Here is a 20,491-nt window from a genome sequence, read left to right as displayed (position 1 = left end):
CAATTTGATTGAATTACAACTGCTAAATCTATACTCAGTACTACCAAGACCAGCAAATACTTTGTTGAGGTTTGGAGTAAAAACCCCACACAATAGATACTCTGCTACTAAATATTTATTATTTGGACAAATCAAGAAAAATATATGCAGCATTTCATTATTATTATTTTTTTTCTTAAAGAAAGACTATACAAATTGGGAATATTTATTCAAATAGTTAAACTGTGTACTTCCATGCTGAGAGAATGGCAGTTTCTGGATGGAGAAGACAAAAAAAAAAACACAATAATACCACACTGTGTCACAGTCCAAAGGGATGTTGTTATCCCCGAAACAACATGAATAACAAATACATTCCTGAAAAATCAGCAGGCAAAAAAAAAATATTATATATATATATATAAAAAAAAAAAAAGGAAATCGGTCAAAATGTTTAATACAGAGATAACAAATAATACAAAATCTGAATTTAGTCTATAAATGTACAGAAAAAAAAACTAACAGAATAGATTGAGGAATTTGTACAAATACCACAGAACAACATCAATATTTCAATAACGTTAGATAGACTGTATACTGTATATTATATTTCCTTTGTGATATAAAACATGACTAGAGAGAGGAGGAATGAATGCGTAAGTAAGTCCTAACACGATGTAAAACATGATGAACGAGAGAGAGAGGAGGAAGTCCTGACAGAAATCAGACTAAGGGTAAAAAATATTCCGGTAATTTTCCCAACATGCCCAGACTTTCCAGAAATCCCGGTAGAAGGATTCCTGGATTTCCTGCTTATTCACACCTGATTCCGGGAATCTTCTATTGTGGAAAACCTGGACGTTTTTGGAAAGTTACGTTAATTTTGCAACCCTAGTTCAGACCTACAGTAGTAACATCTTCAGGGTTAGGTAGGCTACAGCACGTACTCTCTTATACAAAATGTACAAATCATCGGCCTCTAACTAGTTACATACACCAGAATACTGTCTTTTTTTTTTTTTTACAGTAGTAGTATGACACAGTACAAAACATAATTGTGCCTAGAAGTTGTGTTGAGGAGACGCAAAGGTGACCCGGTGTTGTCCCACCGTGGTCCCCGCTAGTCATGTGACCTCAGTCATCGATGCCGAATGGTTCTGAAAAACAGAAAAAAAGAGATGTTACATTTCTTTTGCGTTTTCTTAGAAACTAAGAATTTAGGTTAATACTGTGGTTGATGTCCATCAAACATAACGTATAAACGATTATGGTATGCGTTTCCTAAACTTTACGGAAACCAGTGCTGAGTGTGGTATGCGTTTCCCAAACTTTACAAAAACCAGTGCTGAGTGTGGTATGCGTTTCCCAAACTTTACAAAAACCAGTGCTGAGTGTGGTATGCGTTTCCCAAACTTTACAAAAACCAGTGCTGAGTGTGGTATGCGTTTCCCAAACTTTACAAAAACCAGTGCTGAATAAAACTACTGATAGGGTTCTGGAAGACAAAGTAAAGGTGTCCTTGTAAAGAATTTTACACAGGAAGGAAAGGAATACAGTGTAGTACTGCTCCCAGATATCCCGACGGCTTCACATCACACAACGTTTTGATACTCTGTGGTAAACACAACCCAATCCACCTCTCAAATGTGATTCTCAACTTCCAATAACACACGTCTCCTTCGTCACTAGGAGCGACAAAGTCCTAGACTACTGTTACTCTACCCACAAGCAGTACAAGGCCCTCCCTCATCCCCCATTCGGTAAATCAGATACATATGTGAGAATACTGTTCATTGACTACAGCCCAGCGTTCAACACCATTGTCCCCTACAAGCTCGTCACCAAGTTGAGGACCCTGGGACTGAACACCTCCATTGGCAACTGGATCCTGGATTTCCCGACGGGCCGAGGGGGCCCCACAGGGGTGTGTGCTTAGTCCCCTCCTGTACTCCCTGTTCACCCACGACTGCGTGGCCACGCACGACTCCAACACCATCATTAAGTTTGCTGAGGAAACGACGGTGGTAGGCCAGATTAACAATGACGATGAGACAGCCTAAATGGAGGAGGTCAGTGCCGGGACAACAACCTCTCCCTCAATGTCAGTAAAGACCAAGGAGCTGATCGTGGACTACAGGAAACTGGAGGGGTGGGGCGAGCAAGCCCCATCCACATCGACGGGGCTGCAGTGGAGCGGGTCGAGAGCAAAAAGATCTTTGGTGTCAAAATCGCTAAGGATTTGAAATGGTCCACACACACGTGCACAGTCACGAAGAAAGCTCAACAACACCTCTTCATCCTCAAGAGGTTGAAAAGGTAAGGACAAGGATCCTCCAATACTCAAAAAGTTCTACAGCTGCACTGTTGAGAGCATCTTGACCGTCTGCATCACTGCTTGGTATGGCAACAGCTCTGCATGGCGCTACAGAGGGCGGTGTGGACAACCCAGTACATCACTGGGGCCGAGCTCCCTGTCATCCAGGATCTCTATATCAGGCGGTATGAAAGGAAGGCCCGGGAAATCATGAAAAGACTCCAGCCCCCCCCCCCCAAGCCATAGACTGTTCTCTCTACTTGTAAGGTTTGGAGCTGGCAAAAAAAAAGGCATTTCACTTTACTTGAGCACGTGACATTAAACCTTGAAACTTGAACCACCTGCTACATTGATTACATGTCAGTGATCCATCAATTAGGAGACTAACTGCCCAGTCAGTCAAACAGCAAAAATAATTATCTGCAACCTCATTTCCTCATTGGATCCAGCAATCCGTCTGTCTCTTTCTTTGATTGACAGGTGATCCTGACAGAGAGAGGCTGATGTCATTAATAAACCGGCTTCATATTGGTAACTACTGTAGCCGGACATCACACACACACGCTTCCTTCACCATCTCTCTCACACAGAAGCTGGATCGGATAAACGTACTCCTTATTCCCTCACCATCTCAAATAAAATAAAATAAAATACACATGTACACAACAGGTGTAGTAGACCTTACAGTGAAATGCTTACTGACAAGCCCTTAACCAACAATGCTTTAAGAATTTAAAAAAACAACAAAAAAAACATGTTAATTAAGTAAAAAACAGATGAAATAAAATTAACAAATAATTAAAGAGCAGCAGTAAATAACAATAGTGGGGATATATACAGTGGGGGAAAAAAGTATTTGATCCCCTGCTGATTTTGTACGTTTGCCCACTGACAAAGAAATGATCAGTCTATAATTTTAATGGTAGGTTTATTTCAACAGTGAGAGACAGAATAACAACAACAAAAAATCCAGAAAAACGCATGTCAAAAATGTTATAAATTGATTTGCATTTTAATGAGGGAAATAAGTAGGACAACGATCCAAACCATAACTCCAAATTCACACAGAAATGGTTCACTGACCATAAAATCAAGCTTTTGCAATTTCCATCCCAGTCCCCTGACCTAAACCCCGTTGAAAACCTGTGGGGTGAAGAGGAGACTCCACAAGTTAGGACCAAGGACTCTGAAGGATCTGGAAGCACAGTATTCGTCATAATACCCATAAAACCTAGCGATCAAACGAGGAAATGGTACCAATTGTTTTTCCACCATTCATTTTTTCCCATAGGGGATTTTAGAAACACTTAAAATACTTAAAATGTTTCGTGTAGGGTTACCCAGGTGTGATGTATTGATAACCATGTTAATCTCTCCCTGGTGTGATGTATTGATAACCATGTTAATCTCTCTCCCAGGTGTGATGTATTGATAACCATGTAAATCTCTCCCTGGTGTGATGTATTGATAACCATGTTAATCTCTCTCCCTGGTGTGATGTATTGATAACCATGTTAATCTCTCCCTGGTGTGATGTATTGATAACCATGTTAATCTCTCCCTGGTGTGATGTATTGATAACCATGTAAATCTCTCCCTGGTGTGATGTATTGATAACCATGTAAATCTCTCTCCCTGGTGTGATGTATTGATAACCATGTTAATCTCTCCCTGGTGTGATGTATTGATAACCATGTTAATCTCTCTCCCTGGTGTGATGTATTGATAACCATGTTAATCTCTCCCTGGTGTGATGTATTGATAACCATGTAAATCTCTCCCTGGTGTGATGTATTGATAACCATGTTAATCTCTCCCTGGAGTGATGTATTGATAACATGTAAATCTCTCCCTGGTGTGATGTATTGATAACCATGTTAATCTCTCTCCCTGGTGTGATGTATTGATAACCATGTAAATCTCTCTCCCTGGTGTGATGTATTGATAACCATGTTAATCTCTCCCTGGTGTGATGTATTGATAACCATGTTAATCTCTCTCCCTGGTGTGATGTATTGATAACCATGTTAATCTCTCCCTGGTGTGATGTATTGATAACCATGTTAATCTCTCCCTGGTGTGATGTATTGATAACCATGTTAATCTCTCTTCGACAAGGTGACTTTTATCAATATATCAGGCTCTATTTACTATACATACAGTGAGTATGCAAAACATCAGCAACACCTTCCTAATATTGAGTAGATTTAACAAGCGACATCAATAAGGGATCATAGCATTCACCTGGATTCAGGTGTAACCAGGTGTTCTTAATGTTTTGTATACGCAGTGTACATGAAAAAAAATTCTCTCTCTCAATTCAAGTTCAATTTAAGTGCTTTATTGGCATGGGAAACATGTTTACATTGCCAAAGCAAGTGAAATTGATACTAAAGAAAAGTGAAATAAACAATACAAAAAGTTCCAAAACAATAAAAGACATTTCATATCTCATATTACGTCTACATACACTGTTGTAATGATGTGCAAATAGTCAAAGTACAAAAGAGAAAATAAATCAACATAAATATGGGTTGTATTTACAATGGTGTTTGTTCTTCACTGCTTGTCATTTTCTTGAGGCAACAGGTCACAAATATTGCTGCTGTGATGGCACACTGTGGTATTTCACCCAATAGATATGGGAGTTTATCAAAATTGGGTTTGTTTTTCGAATTCTTTGTGGGTCTGTGTAATCTGAAGGAAATATGTGTCTCTAATATGGTCATACATTGGGCAGGAGGTTAGGAAGTGCAGCTCAGTTTCTACCTCATTTTGTGGGCAGTGTGCACATATCCTGTCTCCTCTTGAGAGCCAGGTCTGCCTACGGCGGCCTTTCTCAATAGCAAGGCTAAGCGCTCTCTTTCTCTCTCTCTCTCAATAGCAACGCTATTCTCTCTCAATAGCAAGGCTATTCTCTCTCTCTCTCTCTCTCTCTCAGTGATGCATGGGCCAGCTGTTTGTTCAACTGCACCCAAACGCAATTGCTAATAACCCCATCCTCAACTGCCCGACTATATGTGATGAAGTGAAAATCTGAGGCCTGCATCCAACCATAACCCCCAAATATAGAAAATGTTCAATAGGCTTCAGTCAAAGACTGCAGAATGATATGCTGAGTTGTTTTGCCTGATTTAGATATGTTTCTGCTTATAATATCCAACATTTTGGTAGGCTATTTCAAAGTAAAAGTTTTCTGTGCAAAATGTTTAAATGACATCAGTTTGACCGGTCGTAAGGAAAAAGAAAGCTGTGAAAACGACCCAACATGTTTCTGATCAGATTTCAGTTCGGCTTGGATGCATACTTCATGTGGTTGAAATACAAAATCAGCTTTAATGATCAAGACAGCACCTCTACAGATCGTATCTATTTATCATGGACACTCTTACTGAGAGTTGTGGCTGCTTTGCGTGATGTATTGTTGTCTCTGAAACTGAAACTTCGACTGTGTCCTTTTTGCCTCCGTGGGTTAACTTTTTCTGCCCCAAAAGCAGTATTCGGTGACTGGCTGTGTAAGCTATGTGGCCACGGACCTGCGGCAGGCCGTCTCCACGGACCTCTGATGGAGGCCGTCTCCACGGACCTGCGGCAGGCCGTCTCCACGGACCTCTGATGCAGGCCGTCTCCACGGACCTGCGGCAGGCCGTCTCCACGGACCTCTGATGCAGGCCGTCTCCACGGACCTGCGGCGGGCCTCCTCCACGGACCTCTGATGCAGGTCGTCTCCACGGACCTCTGATGCAGGCCGTCTCCACGGACCTGAGGCAGGGCATCTCCATTGACTTACATCGGATTTGCTTATACTGTATAATGTACTCTAGGAGTGTGTGGATTTCTTTAGGTATTATTTTTATATACTGTATATCTTGGTCCAGACGCTTCTGAAGAGGGTCTGTGAGAGAGAGTAATTTTTTGTTGTTGATTTATACACTGAACAAAAATATAAACTCAACATGTAAAGTGTTGGTCCCATGTTTAATGAGATGAAATAAAAGATCGAAGAAATGTTCCATACTCACAAAAAGCTTATTTCTCTCAAATGTTGTGCACAAATTTGTTTACATCCCTGTTAGTGAGCATTTATCCATTGCAACTTTGCACAGTCATTCAAAAGGAGTGGGGACAACATTCCACAGGCCACAATCAACAGCCTGATCGACTCTATGAGAAGGAGATGTGTCGCGCTGCTATGAGGCAAACGGTGGTCACCGCAGATACTGACTGGTTTTCTGATCCAAGGCCCTACCTTTTTTCTGTTATGGTACACTATATCTACAAAACCAGGTGGACACCCCTTCAAATGAGTGGATTTAGCTATTTCAGCCACACCCGTTTCTGACAGGTGTATAAAATCGAGCACACAGCCATGCAATCTCCATAGACAAATATTGGCCTTACTGAAGAGCTCAGTGACTTTCAATGTGGCACTGTCATAGGATGCCACCTTCCCAGCAAGTCAGTTTGTCAAATTTCTGTCCTGCTAGAGCTGACCCGGGCAACTGTAAGTGCTGTTATTGTGAAGTGGAAACGTCTAGGAGGAACAACGGCTCAGACGCGAAATGGTAGGCCACACAAGCTCACAGAACGGGACCGCCGAGTGCTGAAGCGCGTAGTGCGTACAAATGGTCTGTCCTCGGTTGCAACACTCACTACAGAGTTCCAAACTGCCTCTGGAAGCAACGTCAGAACAACTGTTTGTGAAATGGGTTTCCATGGCCGAGCAGCCGCACACAAGCGTAAGATCACCATGTGCAATGCCAAGCATCGGCTGGAGTGGTGTAAAGCTCGCTCCCATTGGACTCTGGAGCAGTGGAAACACATTCTCTGGAGTGATGAATCACGCTTCACCATCTGGCATTCCAACAGACGAATCTGGGTTTGGCGGATGCCAGGTGAACGCTACCTGCCCCAATGCACAGTTCCAACTGTAAAGTTTGGTAGAGGAGGAATAAGGGTCTGAGACTGTTTTTCATGGTTCAGGCCCCTTAGTTCCAGTGAAGGGAAATCGTAACACTACAGCATACAATGACATTCTAGACAATTCTGTGCTTCCATCTTTGTGGCAATAGTTTGGGGAGGGCCCCTTCCTGTTTCAGCATGACAATGCCCCCGTGCACAAAGCGAGGTCCATACAGAAATGGCTTGTCAAGATCGGTGTGGAAGAACTTGACTGGCTTGCACAGAGCCCTGACCTCAACCCCATTAAACACCTTTAGGATGAATTGAAACACCAACTGCAAGCCAGGTCTAATCAATCAACATCCGTGCCTGACCTCACTAATGGTCTTGTGGCTGAATGGAAGCAAGTCCTCGCAGCAATGTTCCAACATCTAGTGGAAAGCCTTTCCCAGAAGAGTGGAGGCTGTTATAGCAGCAAAGGGGGGAACAACTCCATATTAATGCCCATGATTTTGGAATGAGATGTTGGATGAGCAGGTGTCCACATACTTATGGTCATGTAGTGTATCTGTGACCAACATATATGTATTCCAAGTCATGTGAAATCCATAGATTAGGGCCTAATGAATTTATTTCAATTGACCGATTTCCGTATAAGAACTGTAACTCAGTAAAATCTTTTAAATTGTTGAATGTTGCGTTAAATATTTTTGTTCAGTGTATATTGGTCCAGACAATCAATATACAATCAATATACCAAACATTATTAAGATGTGAACGTTATTAAGATGTGAACATTATTAAGATGTGAACGTTATTAAGATGTGAACATTAATAAGATGTGAACGTTATTAAGATGTGAACGTTATTAAGATGTGAACATTATTAAGATGTGAACATTATTAAGATCTGAACGTTATTAAGATGTGAACATTATTAAGATGTGAACATTATTAAGATGTGAACGTTATTAAGATGTGAACATTATTAAGATGTGAACATTATTAAGATGTGAACATTATTAAGATGTGAACGTTATTAAGATGTGAACATTATTAAGATGTGAACGTTATTAAGATGTGAACGTTATTAAGACGTGAACGTTATTAAGATGTGAACGTTATTAAGATGTGAACATTATTAAGATGTGAACATTATTAAGATGTGAACATTATTAAGATGTGAACGTTATTAAGATGTGAACATTATTAAGATGTGAACGTTATTAAGATGTGAACGTTATTAAGACGTGAACGTTATTAAGATGTGAACATTATTAAGATGTGAACGTTATTAAGACGTGAACGTGAGATCTGAGAAAGGAAAGTGGGAAAATGCTGTGAAATGTCTCCAGTCTATTGACTTGTAATGGATTTGCTTATACTGCATGTAATCTAGGGCTATGTGAGAATTTCTTTAGATATTGTTTTCATATATACACTTAACAAAAATATAAAACGCAACATGTGAAGTGTTGGTCCCATATTTCACTGAAATAAAAGGTCCCAGAAATGTTCAAAATGCACAAAAATGATTTTTCTCTAAAATGCTGTGCACAATTTTGTTTACATCCCTGTTAGTGAACATTTCTCCTTTGCAAAGAAAATCCATCCACCTGACAGGTGTGGCATATCAAGAAGCTGATTAAACAGCATGATCTTTACACAGGTGCACCTTGTGCTGGGGACAATAAAAGGCCACTCTAAAATGTGCAGTTTTTACCTACTATAAGAGGCCACTAACGTTGTTTTAGAGAATTTGGCAGTACGTCCAACTGCCAGCAATTTGAATGCACAGAGCTACCGTGACTAGATCACTGAGGCCCATTGTCCTGCCATTCATCCGCAGCCATAACGTCATGTTTCAGCATGACAATACACGTCCCCTTGTCGCAAGGATCTGTACACAATTCCTGGAAGTTGAAAATGTCCCAGTTCTTCCATGGCCTGCATATTTACCAGACATGTCACCCATTGAGCATGTTTGGGATGCTCTGGATCGATGTGTAGGACTGTGTGTTCCAGTTCCCACCAATATCCAGAAACTTCGCACAGCCATTGAAGAAGAGTCAGACAACATTCCACAGGCCACAATCAACAGCCTGATCAACTCTATGTGAAGGAGATGTGTCGCGCTGCATGAGGCAAACGGTGGTCACACCAGATACTGACTGGTTTTCTGATCCAGGCCCCTACATTCTTTTTAAGGTGTATGTGAACAATATATGCATATCTGTATTCCCAGTCCTGTGAAATCCATAGATTAGGGCCTAATGAATTTATTTAAATTGACCGATTTCCTTAGATGAACTGTAACTCATTAAAATATTTTAAATTGTTGCATGCCTGTGCTTATATATTTGTTCAGTATATACTGGTCAAGAACAATCTATATACCAAAAATGATTATTAATTATTAAAACATGTACTCACAGGACCTGATTCATGAAATGTGTAAACAACTGTGTCCAAAGACAAAAAAAAAAGTACAATATCAAAACTCACATGGTAGAGAAACGCTTTGGCCGATTTAAAACGTGTTTCAGATTTGTCCTTCAGTAAGAACAGGCATACTAAAGGACATTAGACATTTGGACACGAATGGCTTAATGTTTCATTTCAGCTAGCGCTGTGAAAGGATCAGTGAGATAATGGTATGTGTTCCATATGTTCCAAATGGAACCCTATTCCCTATATATAGTGCCCTATTTTACACCAGAGCCCTATGGGACCCTATTCACTATATAGTGCACTACTTTAGACCAGAGCCCTATGGGACCCTATTCCCTATATAGTACACTACTTTAGAACAGAGCCCTATGGAACCCAATTCCATATATAGTGCACTACTTTAGACCAGAGCCCTATGGACCCCAATTCCCTATATAGTGCACTACTTTAGACCAGAACCCTATGGAACCCTATTCCCTATATAGTGCACTACTTTAGACCAGAGCCCTATGGGACCCTATTCCCTATATAGTGCACTACTTTAGACCAGAGCCGTATGGGACCCTATTCCCTATATAGTGCACTACTTTAGACCAAAGCCCTATAGAACCCTATTCCCTATATAGTGCACTACTTTAGACCAGAGCCCTATGGAACCCTATTCCCTATATAGTGCACTACTTTAGACCAGAGCCCTATGGGACCCTATTCCCTATATAGTGCACTACTTTAGACCAGAGCCCTATGGAACCCTATTCCCTATATAGTACACTACTTAGCCAGAGCCCTATGGGCCCTATTCCCTATATAGTGCACTACTTTAGACCAGAACCCTATGGGACTATGTAGGTGAAAAATAGCACCACCAACTGGTGGTGGACTGTGACAGACGTGTTTAGATGGATATTGGTACAACTGTCCCGGTTAGAGGACCAGCAGAAGACAGGGATCCAATTATTACACAACAAACAGACTCACACACACACACACACACACACACACACACACACGGACATAGACTTACACAGACAGACAGACAGACAGACAGACAGACAGACAGACAGACAGACAGACAGACAGACAGACAGACAGACAGACAGACAGACTCTCACACACACACACACACACACACACACACACACACACACACACACACACACACACACACACACACACACACACACACACACACACACACAGCTGTAAGGGTTTTCTACAGTAGGGGATGGGATACCATCTGGACAGCTGTAAGGGTTTTCTACAGTAGGGGATAGGGTACCATCTGGACAGCTGTAAGGGTTTTCTACAGTAGGGTATAGGGTACCATCTGGACAGCTGTAAGGGTTTTCTACAGTAGGGAATAGGATACCATCTGGACAGCTGTAAGGGTTTTCTACAGTAGGGGATAGGGTACCATCTGGACAGCTGTAAGGGTTTTCTACAGTAGGGGATAGGATACCATCTGGACAGCTGTAAGGGTTTTCTACAGTAGGGGATAGGGTACCATCTGGACAGCTGTAAGGGTTTTCTACAGTAGGGGATAGGATACCATCTGGACAGCTGTAAGGGTTTTCTACAGTAGGGGATAGGGTACCATCTGGACAGCTGTAAGGGTTTTCTACAGTAGGGGATAGGATACCATCTGGACAGCTGTAAGGGTTTTCTACAGTAGGGTATAGGGTACCATCTGGACAGCTGTAAGGGTTTTCTACAGTAGGGTATAGGGTACCATCTGGACAGCTGTAAGGGTTTTCTACAGTAGGGTATAGGGTACCATCTGGACAGCTGTAAGGGTTTTCTACAGTAGGGGATAGGGTACCATCTGGACAGCTGTAAGGGTTTTCTACAGTAGGGTATAGGGTACCATCTGGACAGCTGTAAGGGTTTTCTACAGTAGGGTATAGGGTACCATCTGGACAGCTGTAAGGGTTTTCTACAGTAGGGGATAGGGTACCATCTGGACAGCTGTAAGGGTTTTCTACAGTAGGGTATAGGGTACCATCTGGACAGCTGTAAGGGTTTTCTACAGTAGGGTATAGGGTACCATCTGGACAGCTGTAAGGGTTTTCTACAGTAGGGTATAGGGTACCATCTGGACAGCTGTAAGGGTTTTCTACAGTAGGGTATAGGGTACCATCTGGACAGCTGTAAGGGTTTTCTACAGTAGGGGATAGGATACCATCTGGACAGCTGTAAGGGTTTTCTACAGTAGGGGATAAGGTACCATCTGGACAGCTGTAAGGGTTTTCTACAGTAGGGTATAGGGTACCATCTGGACAGCTGTAAGGGTTTTCTACAGTAGGGTATAGGGTACCATCTGGACAGCTGTAAGGGTTTTCTACAGTAGGGGATAGGATACCATCTGGACAGCTGTAAGGGTTTTCTACAGTAGGGGATAGGATAGCTCTAGGAGGCTCTGAGCAGAATGATGTTGATAAGTACATAAACATGGTAGCTAGTTCATACATCAACTGGATTCCCCAGGAGGGAAGGAGACTGCTGAGGAGGCATCTTTACAACAATCATCAACACTAGGGGTGAAACGTTTCACAAAACTCACAGTTCGGTACGGTTTCGATACATCGACAAACTAAATGCCTGAGAAATATGTAATTTTGTATTTCGATTTTCCATTTATTATAATAGTAAACATGGGTAGCTTGAATTCCCAGGAGCATATGGAAACAAAGGGACAACAAAAAACAGCAGTGCCTGCCTTTATAACAGGAAATAAAATAGTAATTTAAAACAGAACTTCAACAAGAGTGTGTAGTCCAGCAGCAGATATCAACATTAAGTCACATAGCAGTGCCTTAAAATAGGACCACTTGAGACTGGTTACTTGAAAAAAACAAAAAACAATTTTTATCAGATTTTCAAGTTTTTCCTTTCAGGAGATTAGTCTATCCGCATGATCTGCAGTGAGCACAGATGGGCTTGCTGTGACAATGTCAGGCGCTGTGAAGAAACAGCCTCTCACTAGGGACAGAGATCCCAGGCACAGACAGTATTCCACTTTCCTGTATGAGGTCACCTTGACCTTTGACTTGGTTCCCTGCTCCTGGGTCGTGAACAACTCCCCCAAAACGTTCAGCCGTGGCAGACTTATTTTCTGGAGGAGAACCCCGGTCGTCTGTCGTCTCTGGAGAAGGGGTTGGCTCCTGTGGTATCTGTGGCATGACCCTGCAGAATTAAACTAGATTAAAATTACTATCTGTGAAGTGGCTTTAAAAATATGATTTGTTGTTGGAAATATATAAATCAGACACTATTATGACAATTACAATTATGACTTTATAATTAATTGTTAAATCACTAATTAATAAAATAATAAATGTCACATTAACAAAATAAATACAATACCTGTTGTATATTGGTCACAATCTCTGCTGTGAGTTTATTGTAGAGTCTCAGACGAGCAGCAGCAGCATCCAGATGCAGCAGAGACTTGACCCCGGGGGTCCAAAGCGGTGCTCTTGTGTAAGAAGTATTGGACACCAGGGTCAGCATATCTAGGCTCCACGTTAACTCTGATTAGCAGTCTTGACATCCTTTTACTGCGGGTTCATCTTCATCAGATGCCACCATTGATTTCAGGATCATTGTTTTCATAGGCAGGATCATGGAAACTGATGCTGAATGCTCTCAGTGCATATCAGTGTTGTGACTGTTTTGAGAGGTTTGCACACTTGGATAACTTCCTCTGCTAGTCTTACGTCATTCTCAGACAAAGTCACAATATCTTTGACATTCTTCCTCACAGCTTGATCAGTCAGTGTAGAAAACACTGCAACTTTCTGCTCAAGCTATCTCTCAGCCATGTGATGGCTTGAATTCCATCTAGTCGGGACATCTTGGATTAGTTTGTGGTTCGGCAGCTCCAGTATCTCCTGTTCTGTCTTGAAAACATGTTCAGCAGTTGTGCTTTTATTAGAGAAGGATACCACCTTCCTGATCTATTATTAGAGAAGGATACCACCTTCCTGATCTATTATTAGAGAAGGATACCACCTTCCTGATCTATTATTAGAGAAGGATACCACCTTCCTGATCTATTATTAGAGAAGGATACCACCTTCCTGATCTTTTATTAGAGAAGGATACCACCTTCCTGATCTATTATTAGAGAAGGATACCACTTTCCTGATCTTTTATTAGAGAAGGATACCACCTTCCTGATCTTTTATTAGAGAAGGATACCACCTTCCTGATCTTTTATTAGAGAAGGATACCACCTTCCTGATCTATTATTAGAGAAGGATACCACCTTCCTGATCTATTATTAGAGAAGGATACCACCTTCCTGATCTTTTATTAGAGAAGGATACCACCTTCCTGATCTATTATTAGAGAAGGATACCACCTTCCTGATCTATTATTAGAGAAGGATACCACCTTCCTGATCTTTTATTAGAGAAGGATACCACCTTCCTGATCTATTATTAGAGAAGGATACCACCTTCCTGATCTATTATTAGAGAAGGATACCACCTTCCTGATCTATTATTAGAGAAGGATACCACCTTCCTGATCTTTTATTAGAGAAGGATACCACCTTCCTGATCTATTATTAGAGAAGGATACCACCTTCCTGATCTATTATTAGAGAAGGATACCACCTTCCTGATCTATTATTAGAGAAGGATACCACCTTCCTGATCTTTTATTAGAGAAGGATACCACCTTCCTGATCTATTATTAGAGAAGGATACCACCTTCCTGATCTTTGCTAGGAGGCGGGAGATTGGATTCACTGACATTGCTTTTTGAGATGCTAGATTAACAACGTGAGCAAAGCATCCTATCTGGTGCCCCAAATCCAATGTCTGAGCAAAATGTGTACAGGAAGGAATAGTGAAGCGGCGGCTCGACCACTTTAAACATGTTCCTGAACCCTGCGTTCTCTACCACAGAGAAAGGTCTGCCGCTATGGATTTTTCTAATCGCTGCGTTGATTTCTTTATCCCTTCCCGGAGTCAGACGCATATAGTTGCCTGAAGGCTGTGGAGAGAAGTGGTTGTCATTTAATTTTTTCGCCTAGTCCCACCGATTGGCACTTTTGGGGGGGGATGTCGGTGCAAATTATTGCCACTCTAACAGGCTATCAGCAATGAACAGAGCCCTACATGTTGTAGAGTGGTGGATAAAATATCTAACAGGCTATCAGCAATGAACAGAGCCCCCTACATGTTGTAGAAGTTATATCCACCACTCTAACAGGCTATTAGCAATGAACAGAGCCCCCTACATGTTGTAGAAGTTATATCCACCACTCTAACAGGCTATTAGCAATGAACAGAGCCCCCTACATGTTGTAGAAGTTATATCCACCACTCTAACAGGCTATCAGCAATGAACAGAGGCCTACATGTTGTAGAAGTTATATCCACCACTCTAACAGGCTATCAGCAATGAACAGAGGCCTACATGTTGTAGAAGTTATATCCACCACTCTAACAGGCTATCAGCAATGAACAGAGCCCCCTACATGTTGTAGATGTTTTATCCACCACTTGTTGGCAATCCCAGTTATAGTTTACAGGGAAACCGAAATGTTCCCAGATGTATGTAAACTTCTGACCCACTGGGAATGTGATGAAAGAAATAAAAGCTGAAATAAATAATTTTCTCTACTATTATTCTGACATTTCACATTCTTAAAATAAAGTGGTGATCCTAACTGGCCCAAGACAGGGAATTTTTACTTGGATTAAATGTCAGGAATTGTGAAAAACTGAGTTTAAATGTATGTGGCTAAGGTGTATGTAAACTTCTGACTTCAACTGTACATATACAGTATCTATCTATCTATCTATCTATCTATCTATCTATCTATATATATATATATATATATATATAGTATAGTCCATTACAGTATGATGCAGTATAGTACAGTATAGTATGGTCCAGTATAGTATAGTCCAGTATAGTATTGTCCAGTATAGTATGGTAAAGTATAGTATGGTCCAGTATAGTATGGTCCAGTATAGTATGGTCCAGTATAGTAATGTACAGTACAGTATATTCCAGTATAGTATAGTCCAGTATAGTATAGTCCAGTACAGTTTATTCCAGTATAGTATAGTCCAGCATAGTATGGTCCAGTATAGTATGGTCCAGTACAGTTTATTCCAGTATAGTATGGTCCAGTATAGTATAGTCCAGTATAGTCCAGTATAGTATGGTCCAGTATAGTAATGTACAGTACAGTTTATTCCAGTATAGTATAGTCCAGTATAGTATGGTCCAGAACAGTTTATTCCAGTATAGTATAGTCCAGTATAGTATGGTCCGGTATAGTATGGTCCGGTATAGTATAGTCCAGTATAGTCCAGTATAGTATGGTCCAGTATAGTATGGTACAGTATAGTATAGTCCAGTATAGTATGGTCCAGTATAGCCCAGTATAGTATAGTATAGTCCAGTATAGTATGGTACAGTATAGTATAGTCCAGTATAGTCCAATATAGTATATTTCAGTATAGTATATTTCAGTATAGTATAGTCCAGTATAGTATGGTACAGTATAGTATAGTCCAGTATAGTATGGTACAGTATAGTATGGTCCAGTATAGTATAGTCCAGGATAATAATGTACACTACAGTATAGTCCAGTATAGTATAGTCCAGTATAGTATGGTCCAGTATAGTATGGTCCAGTATAGTATGGTCCAGTATAGTATATTCCAGGATAATAATGTACACTACAGTATAGTCCAGTATAGTATAGTCCAGTATAGTATATTCCAGTATAGTATATTCCAGTATAGTATAGTCCAGTATAGTATAGTCCTGTATAGTATGGTACAGTATAGTATAGTCCAGTAGAGTATAGTCCAGGATAATAATGTACACTACAGTATAGTCCAGTATAGTATAGTCCAGGATAATAATGTACACTACAGTATAGTCCAGTATAGTATAGTCCAGGATAATAATGTACACTACAGTATAGTCCAGTATAGTATAGTCCAGTATAGTATGGTGCAGTATAGTCCAATATAGAATGGTACAGTATAGTATGGTACAGTATAGTATGGTACAGTAGAGTATAGTCCAGTATAGTATGGTACGGTATAGTATGGTAGAGTATAGTATAGTCCAGGATAATAATGTACACTACAGTATAGTCCAGTATAGTATAGTCCAGTATGGAACAGTATAGTACAGTATAGTATAGTCCAGTATAGTCCAGTATAGTATGGTGCAGTATAGTCCAATATAGTATGGTACAGTATAGCCCAGTATAGTATAGTCCAGTATAGTCCAATATAGTATTGTCCAGTATAGTATAGTCCAGTATAGTATAGTCCAGTATAGTCCAGTATAGTATAGTATAGTCCAGTATAGTATAGTCCAGTATAGTATAGTCCAGTATAGTATAGTCCAGTATAGTCCAGTATAGTATAGTCCAGTATAGTATAGTCCAGTATAGTATGGTCCAGTATAGTATGGTCCAGTATAGTCCAGTATAGTATAGTCCAGTATAGTATAGTCCAGTATAGTACAGTACAGTCCAGTATAGTATGGTCCAGTATAGTCCAGTATAGTATGGTCCAGTATAGTATAGTCCAGTATAGTACAGTCCAGTATAGTATGGTCCAGTATAGTCCAGTATAGTATGGTCCAGTATAGTCCAATATAGTATGGTCCAGTATAGTCCAGTATAGTCCAGTATAGTCCAGTATAGTATGGTCCAGTATAGTATAGTCCAGTATAGTCCAGTATAGTCCGGTATAGTCCAGTATAGAATGGTACAGTATTTTTATTGTTTTTTTTATTTATTTCACCTTTATTTAAGTGGTTACCTGTGCAGTAGTATTGAACAGTAGTGTTAAGTGGTTACCTGTGCGGTAGTATTGAACAGTAGGTGTTAAGTGGTTACCTGTGCAGTAGTATTGAACAGTAGTGTTAAGTGGTTATCTGTGCGGTAGTATTGAACAGTAGGTGTTAAGTGCAGTAGTATTGAACAGTAGTGTTAAGTGGTTACCTGCGCAGTAGTATTGAACAGTAGTGTTAAATGATTACCTGTGCAGTAGTATTGAACAGTAGTGTTATGTGGTTACCTGTGCAGTAGTATTGAACAGTAGTGTTAAGTGGTTACCTGTGCAGTAGTATTGAACAGTAGTGTTAAGTGGTTACCTGTGCAGTAGTATTGAACAGCAGTGTTAAGTGGTTACCTGTGCAGTAATATTGAACAGTAGTGTTAAGTGCAGTAGTATTGAACAGTAGTGTTAAGTGGTTACCTGTGCAGTGGTATTGAACAGTAGTGTTAAGTGCAGTAGTATTGAACAGTAGTGTTAAGTGCAGTAGTATTGAACAGCAGTGTTAAGTGGTTACCTGTGCAGTAGTATTGAACAGTAGTGTTAAGTGGTTACCTGCGCAGTAGTATTGAACAGTAGTGTTAAGTGGTTACCTGTGCAGTAGTATTGAAGAGTAGTGTTAAGTGGTTACCTGTGCAGTAGTATTGAACAGTAGTGTTAAGTGGTTACCTGTGCAGTAGTATTGAAGAGTAGTGTTAAGTGGTTACCTGTGCAGTAGTATTGAACAGTAGTGTTAAGTGCAGTAGTATTGAACAGCAGTGTTAAGTGGTTACCTGTGCAGTAGTATTGAACAGTAGTGTTAAGTGGTTACCTGTGCAGTAGTATTGAACAGTAGTGTTAAGTGGTTACCTGTGCAGTAGTATTGAACAGTAGTGTTAAGTGGTTACCTGCGCAGTAGTATTGAACAGTAGTGTTAAGTGGTTACCTGTGCAGTAGTATTGAACAGTAGTGTTAAGTGGTTACCTGTGCAGTAGTATTGAACAGTAGTGTTAAGTGGTTACCTGTGCAGTAGTATTGAACAGTAGTGTTAAGTGGTTACCCGTGCAGTAATATTGAACAGTAGTGTTAAGTGCAGTAGTATTGAACAGTAGTGTTAAGTGGTTACCTGCGCAGTAGTATTGAACAGTAGTGTTAAGTGGTTACCTGTGCAGTAGTATTGAACAGTAGTGTTAAGTGGTTACCTGTGCAGTAGTATTGAACAGTAGTGTTAAGTGGTTACCTGTGCAGTAGTATTGAACAGTAGTGTTAAGTGGTTACCTGTGCAGTAGTATTGAACAGTAGTGTTAAGTGGTTACCTGTGCAGTAGTATTGAACAGTAGTGTTAAGTGGTTACCTGCGCGCTGAGAGTCTCCAGGGGGCTCTGAATGCGGGGGAAGGTCATTAGAGGAAGACCACGGTAATCTTCAGTCTTCTGCTTGGCAGGAGGGGAGTGGGCTCCTTTAAAGTTGTTCACCACACAGATACCCTGAAACAAAAGGAGACATACCGGAGAGGGGACAAAACATTAAGAACACCTACTCTTTCCATGACATAGACTTATTGATGTCACTTGCTAAACCCACTTAAATAAATCAGTGTAGATCAATGGGAGAACACAGGATAAAATAAGGATTTTTAAGCCTTGAGAGAATCGAGACATGAATTGTTTATGTGTGCCATTCAGAGGGTAAACAGGCAAGACAAAAGATTTAAGTGACTTTGAACGGGATATGTTAGTAGGTCCCAGGAGCACCGGTTTGTGTGTGTGTCAAGAACTGCAACACTGCTGGGTTTTTCAAACTCAACAGTTTCCTGTGGGTATCAAGAATGGTCCACCACCCAAAGGACATCCAGCCAACTTGACAGAACTGTGGGAAGCATTGGAGTCAAAATGGGCCAGCATCTTCGTGGAACGCTTTAGATACCGTGTAAAGTCCATTCCCTGACAAATTGAGGCTGTTCTGATGGCATAAGGGGAGGGGGGTGCAACTCAATATTAGGAAGGTGTTCCTAATGTCAGGTATACTCAGTGTATATTTGGCATTGTGTTTAAGGTTAATGTCCTGCCGAAAGGTGAATTTGTCTCCCAGTGTCTGGTAGTCCTCACCAGGAAGAGATAAAGAAACAGGAAGAGATAAATAAATGTTAGTCCTCACCAGGAAGAGATAAATAAATGTTAGTCCTCACCAGGAAGAGATAAAGAAACAGGAAGAGATAAATAAACGTTAGTCCTCACCAGGAAGAGATAAAGAAACAGGAAGAGATAAATAAATGGTAGTCCTCACCAGGAAGAGATAAAGAAACAGGAAGAGATAAATAAATGTTAGTCCTCACCAGGAAGAGATAAAGAAACAGGAAGAGATAAATAAATGGTAGTCCTCACCAGGAAGAGATAAAGAAACAGGAAGAGATAAATAAATGTTAGTCCTCACCAGGAAGAGATAAATAAATGTTAGTCCTCACCAGGAAGAGATAAATAAATGTTAGTCCTCACCAGGAAGAGATAAAGAAACAGGAAGAGATAAATAAATGTTAGTCCTCACCAGGAAGAGATAAATAAATGTTAGTCCTCACCAGGAAGAGATAAATAAATGTTAGTCCTCACCAGGAAGAGATAAAGAAACAGGAAGAGATAAATAAACGTTAGTCCTCACCAGGAAGAGATAAAGAAACAGGAAGAGATAAAGAAACGTTAGTCCTCACCAGGAAGAGATAAAGAAACAGGAAGAGATAAATAAATGTTAGTCCTCACCAGGAAGAGAGCGATAGAGCTGCCCAGGACGAACCCAGCGATGACATCAGAACAGTGGTTCCGGTACTCCGAGACCCGGTTGAGCCCGGTGAGGAAGGCTGTACACAGGGTACCCAGGCACAGCACCGGTTTGGCCAGGCGGCTACTCTTAGTCTTTATGGTGCTAGTGATGTACATCTGGAACAACAAGACACCAGAACATGGTGAGACAGAACCACAGAGATTTAAAAAATGATGTATCCATCTCTATGAACAGAGCAGCCTGCCTCTGTAAAACAGACGGCTACTCTAG

General features: G+C 40.7%; 1 protein-coding gene across 1 annotated transcript in view; it reads right to left on the bottom strand.

The window, feature by feature from the left end:
* Positions 1–97: 97 nt before the first annotated feature.
* Positions 98–20,491, bottom strand: part of LOC106568589 (phospholipid phosphatase-related protein type 1) — a 133,112-nt gene continuing 112,718 nt past the window's right edge. The window contains exons 6-8 of the mRNA XM_045692700.2: positions 20,200–20,376; positions 18,802–18,933; positions 98–1,136 (exon numbers count right to left, since the gene is read on the bottom strand). Coding sequence (XP_045548656.1) covers positions 1,104–1,136; positions 18,802–18,933; positions 20,200–20,376 — 342 coding nt within the window. The 3' untranslated portion in view covers positions 98–1,103. The remainder of the gene's footprint in view (positions 1,137–18,801; positions 18,934–20,199; positions 20,377–20,491) is intronic.

This window comes from Salmo salar, chromosome 13 (assembly GCF_965601325.2).
Source record: "Salmo salar chromosome 13, fSalSal1, whole genome shotgun sequence".
Taxonomy (NCBI): domain Eukaryota; kingdom Metazoa; phylum Chordata; class Actinopteri; order Salmoniformes; family Salmonidae; genus Salmo; species Salmo salar.
This window is presented reverse-complemented; position numbering and strand designations above follow the sequence as displayed.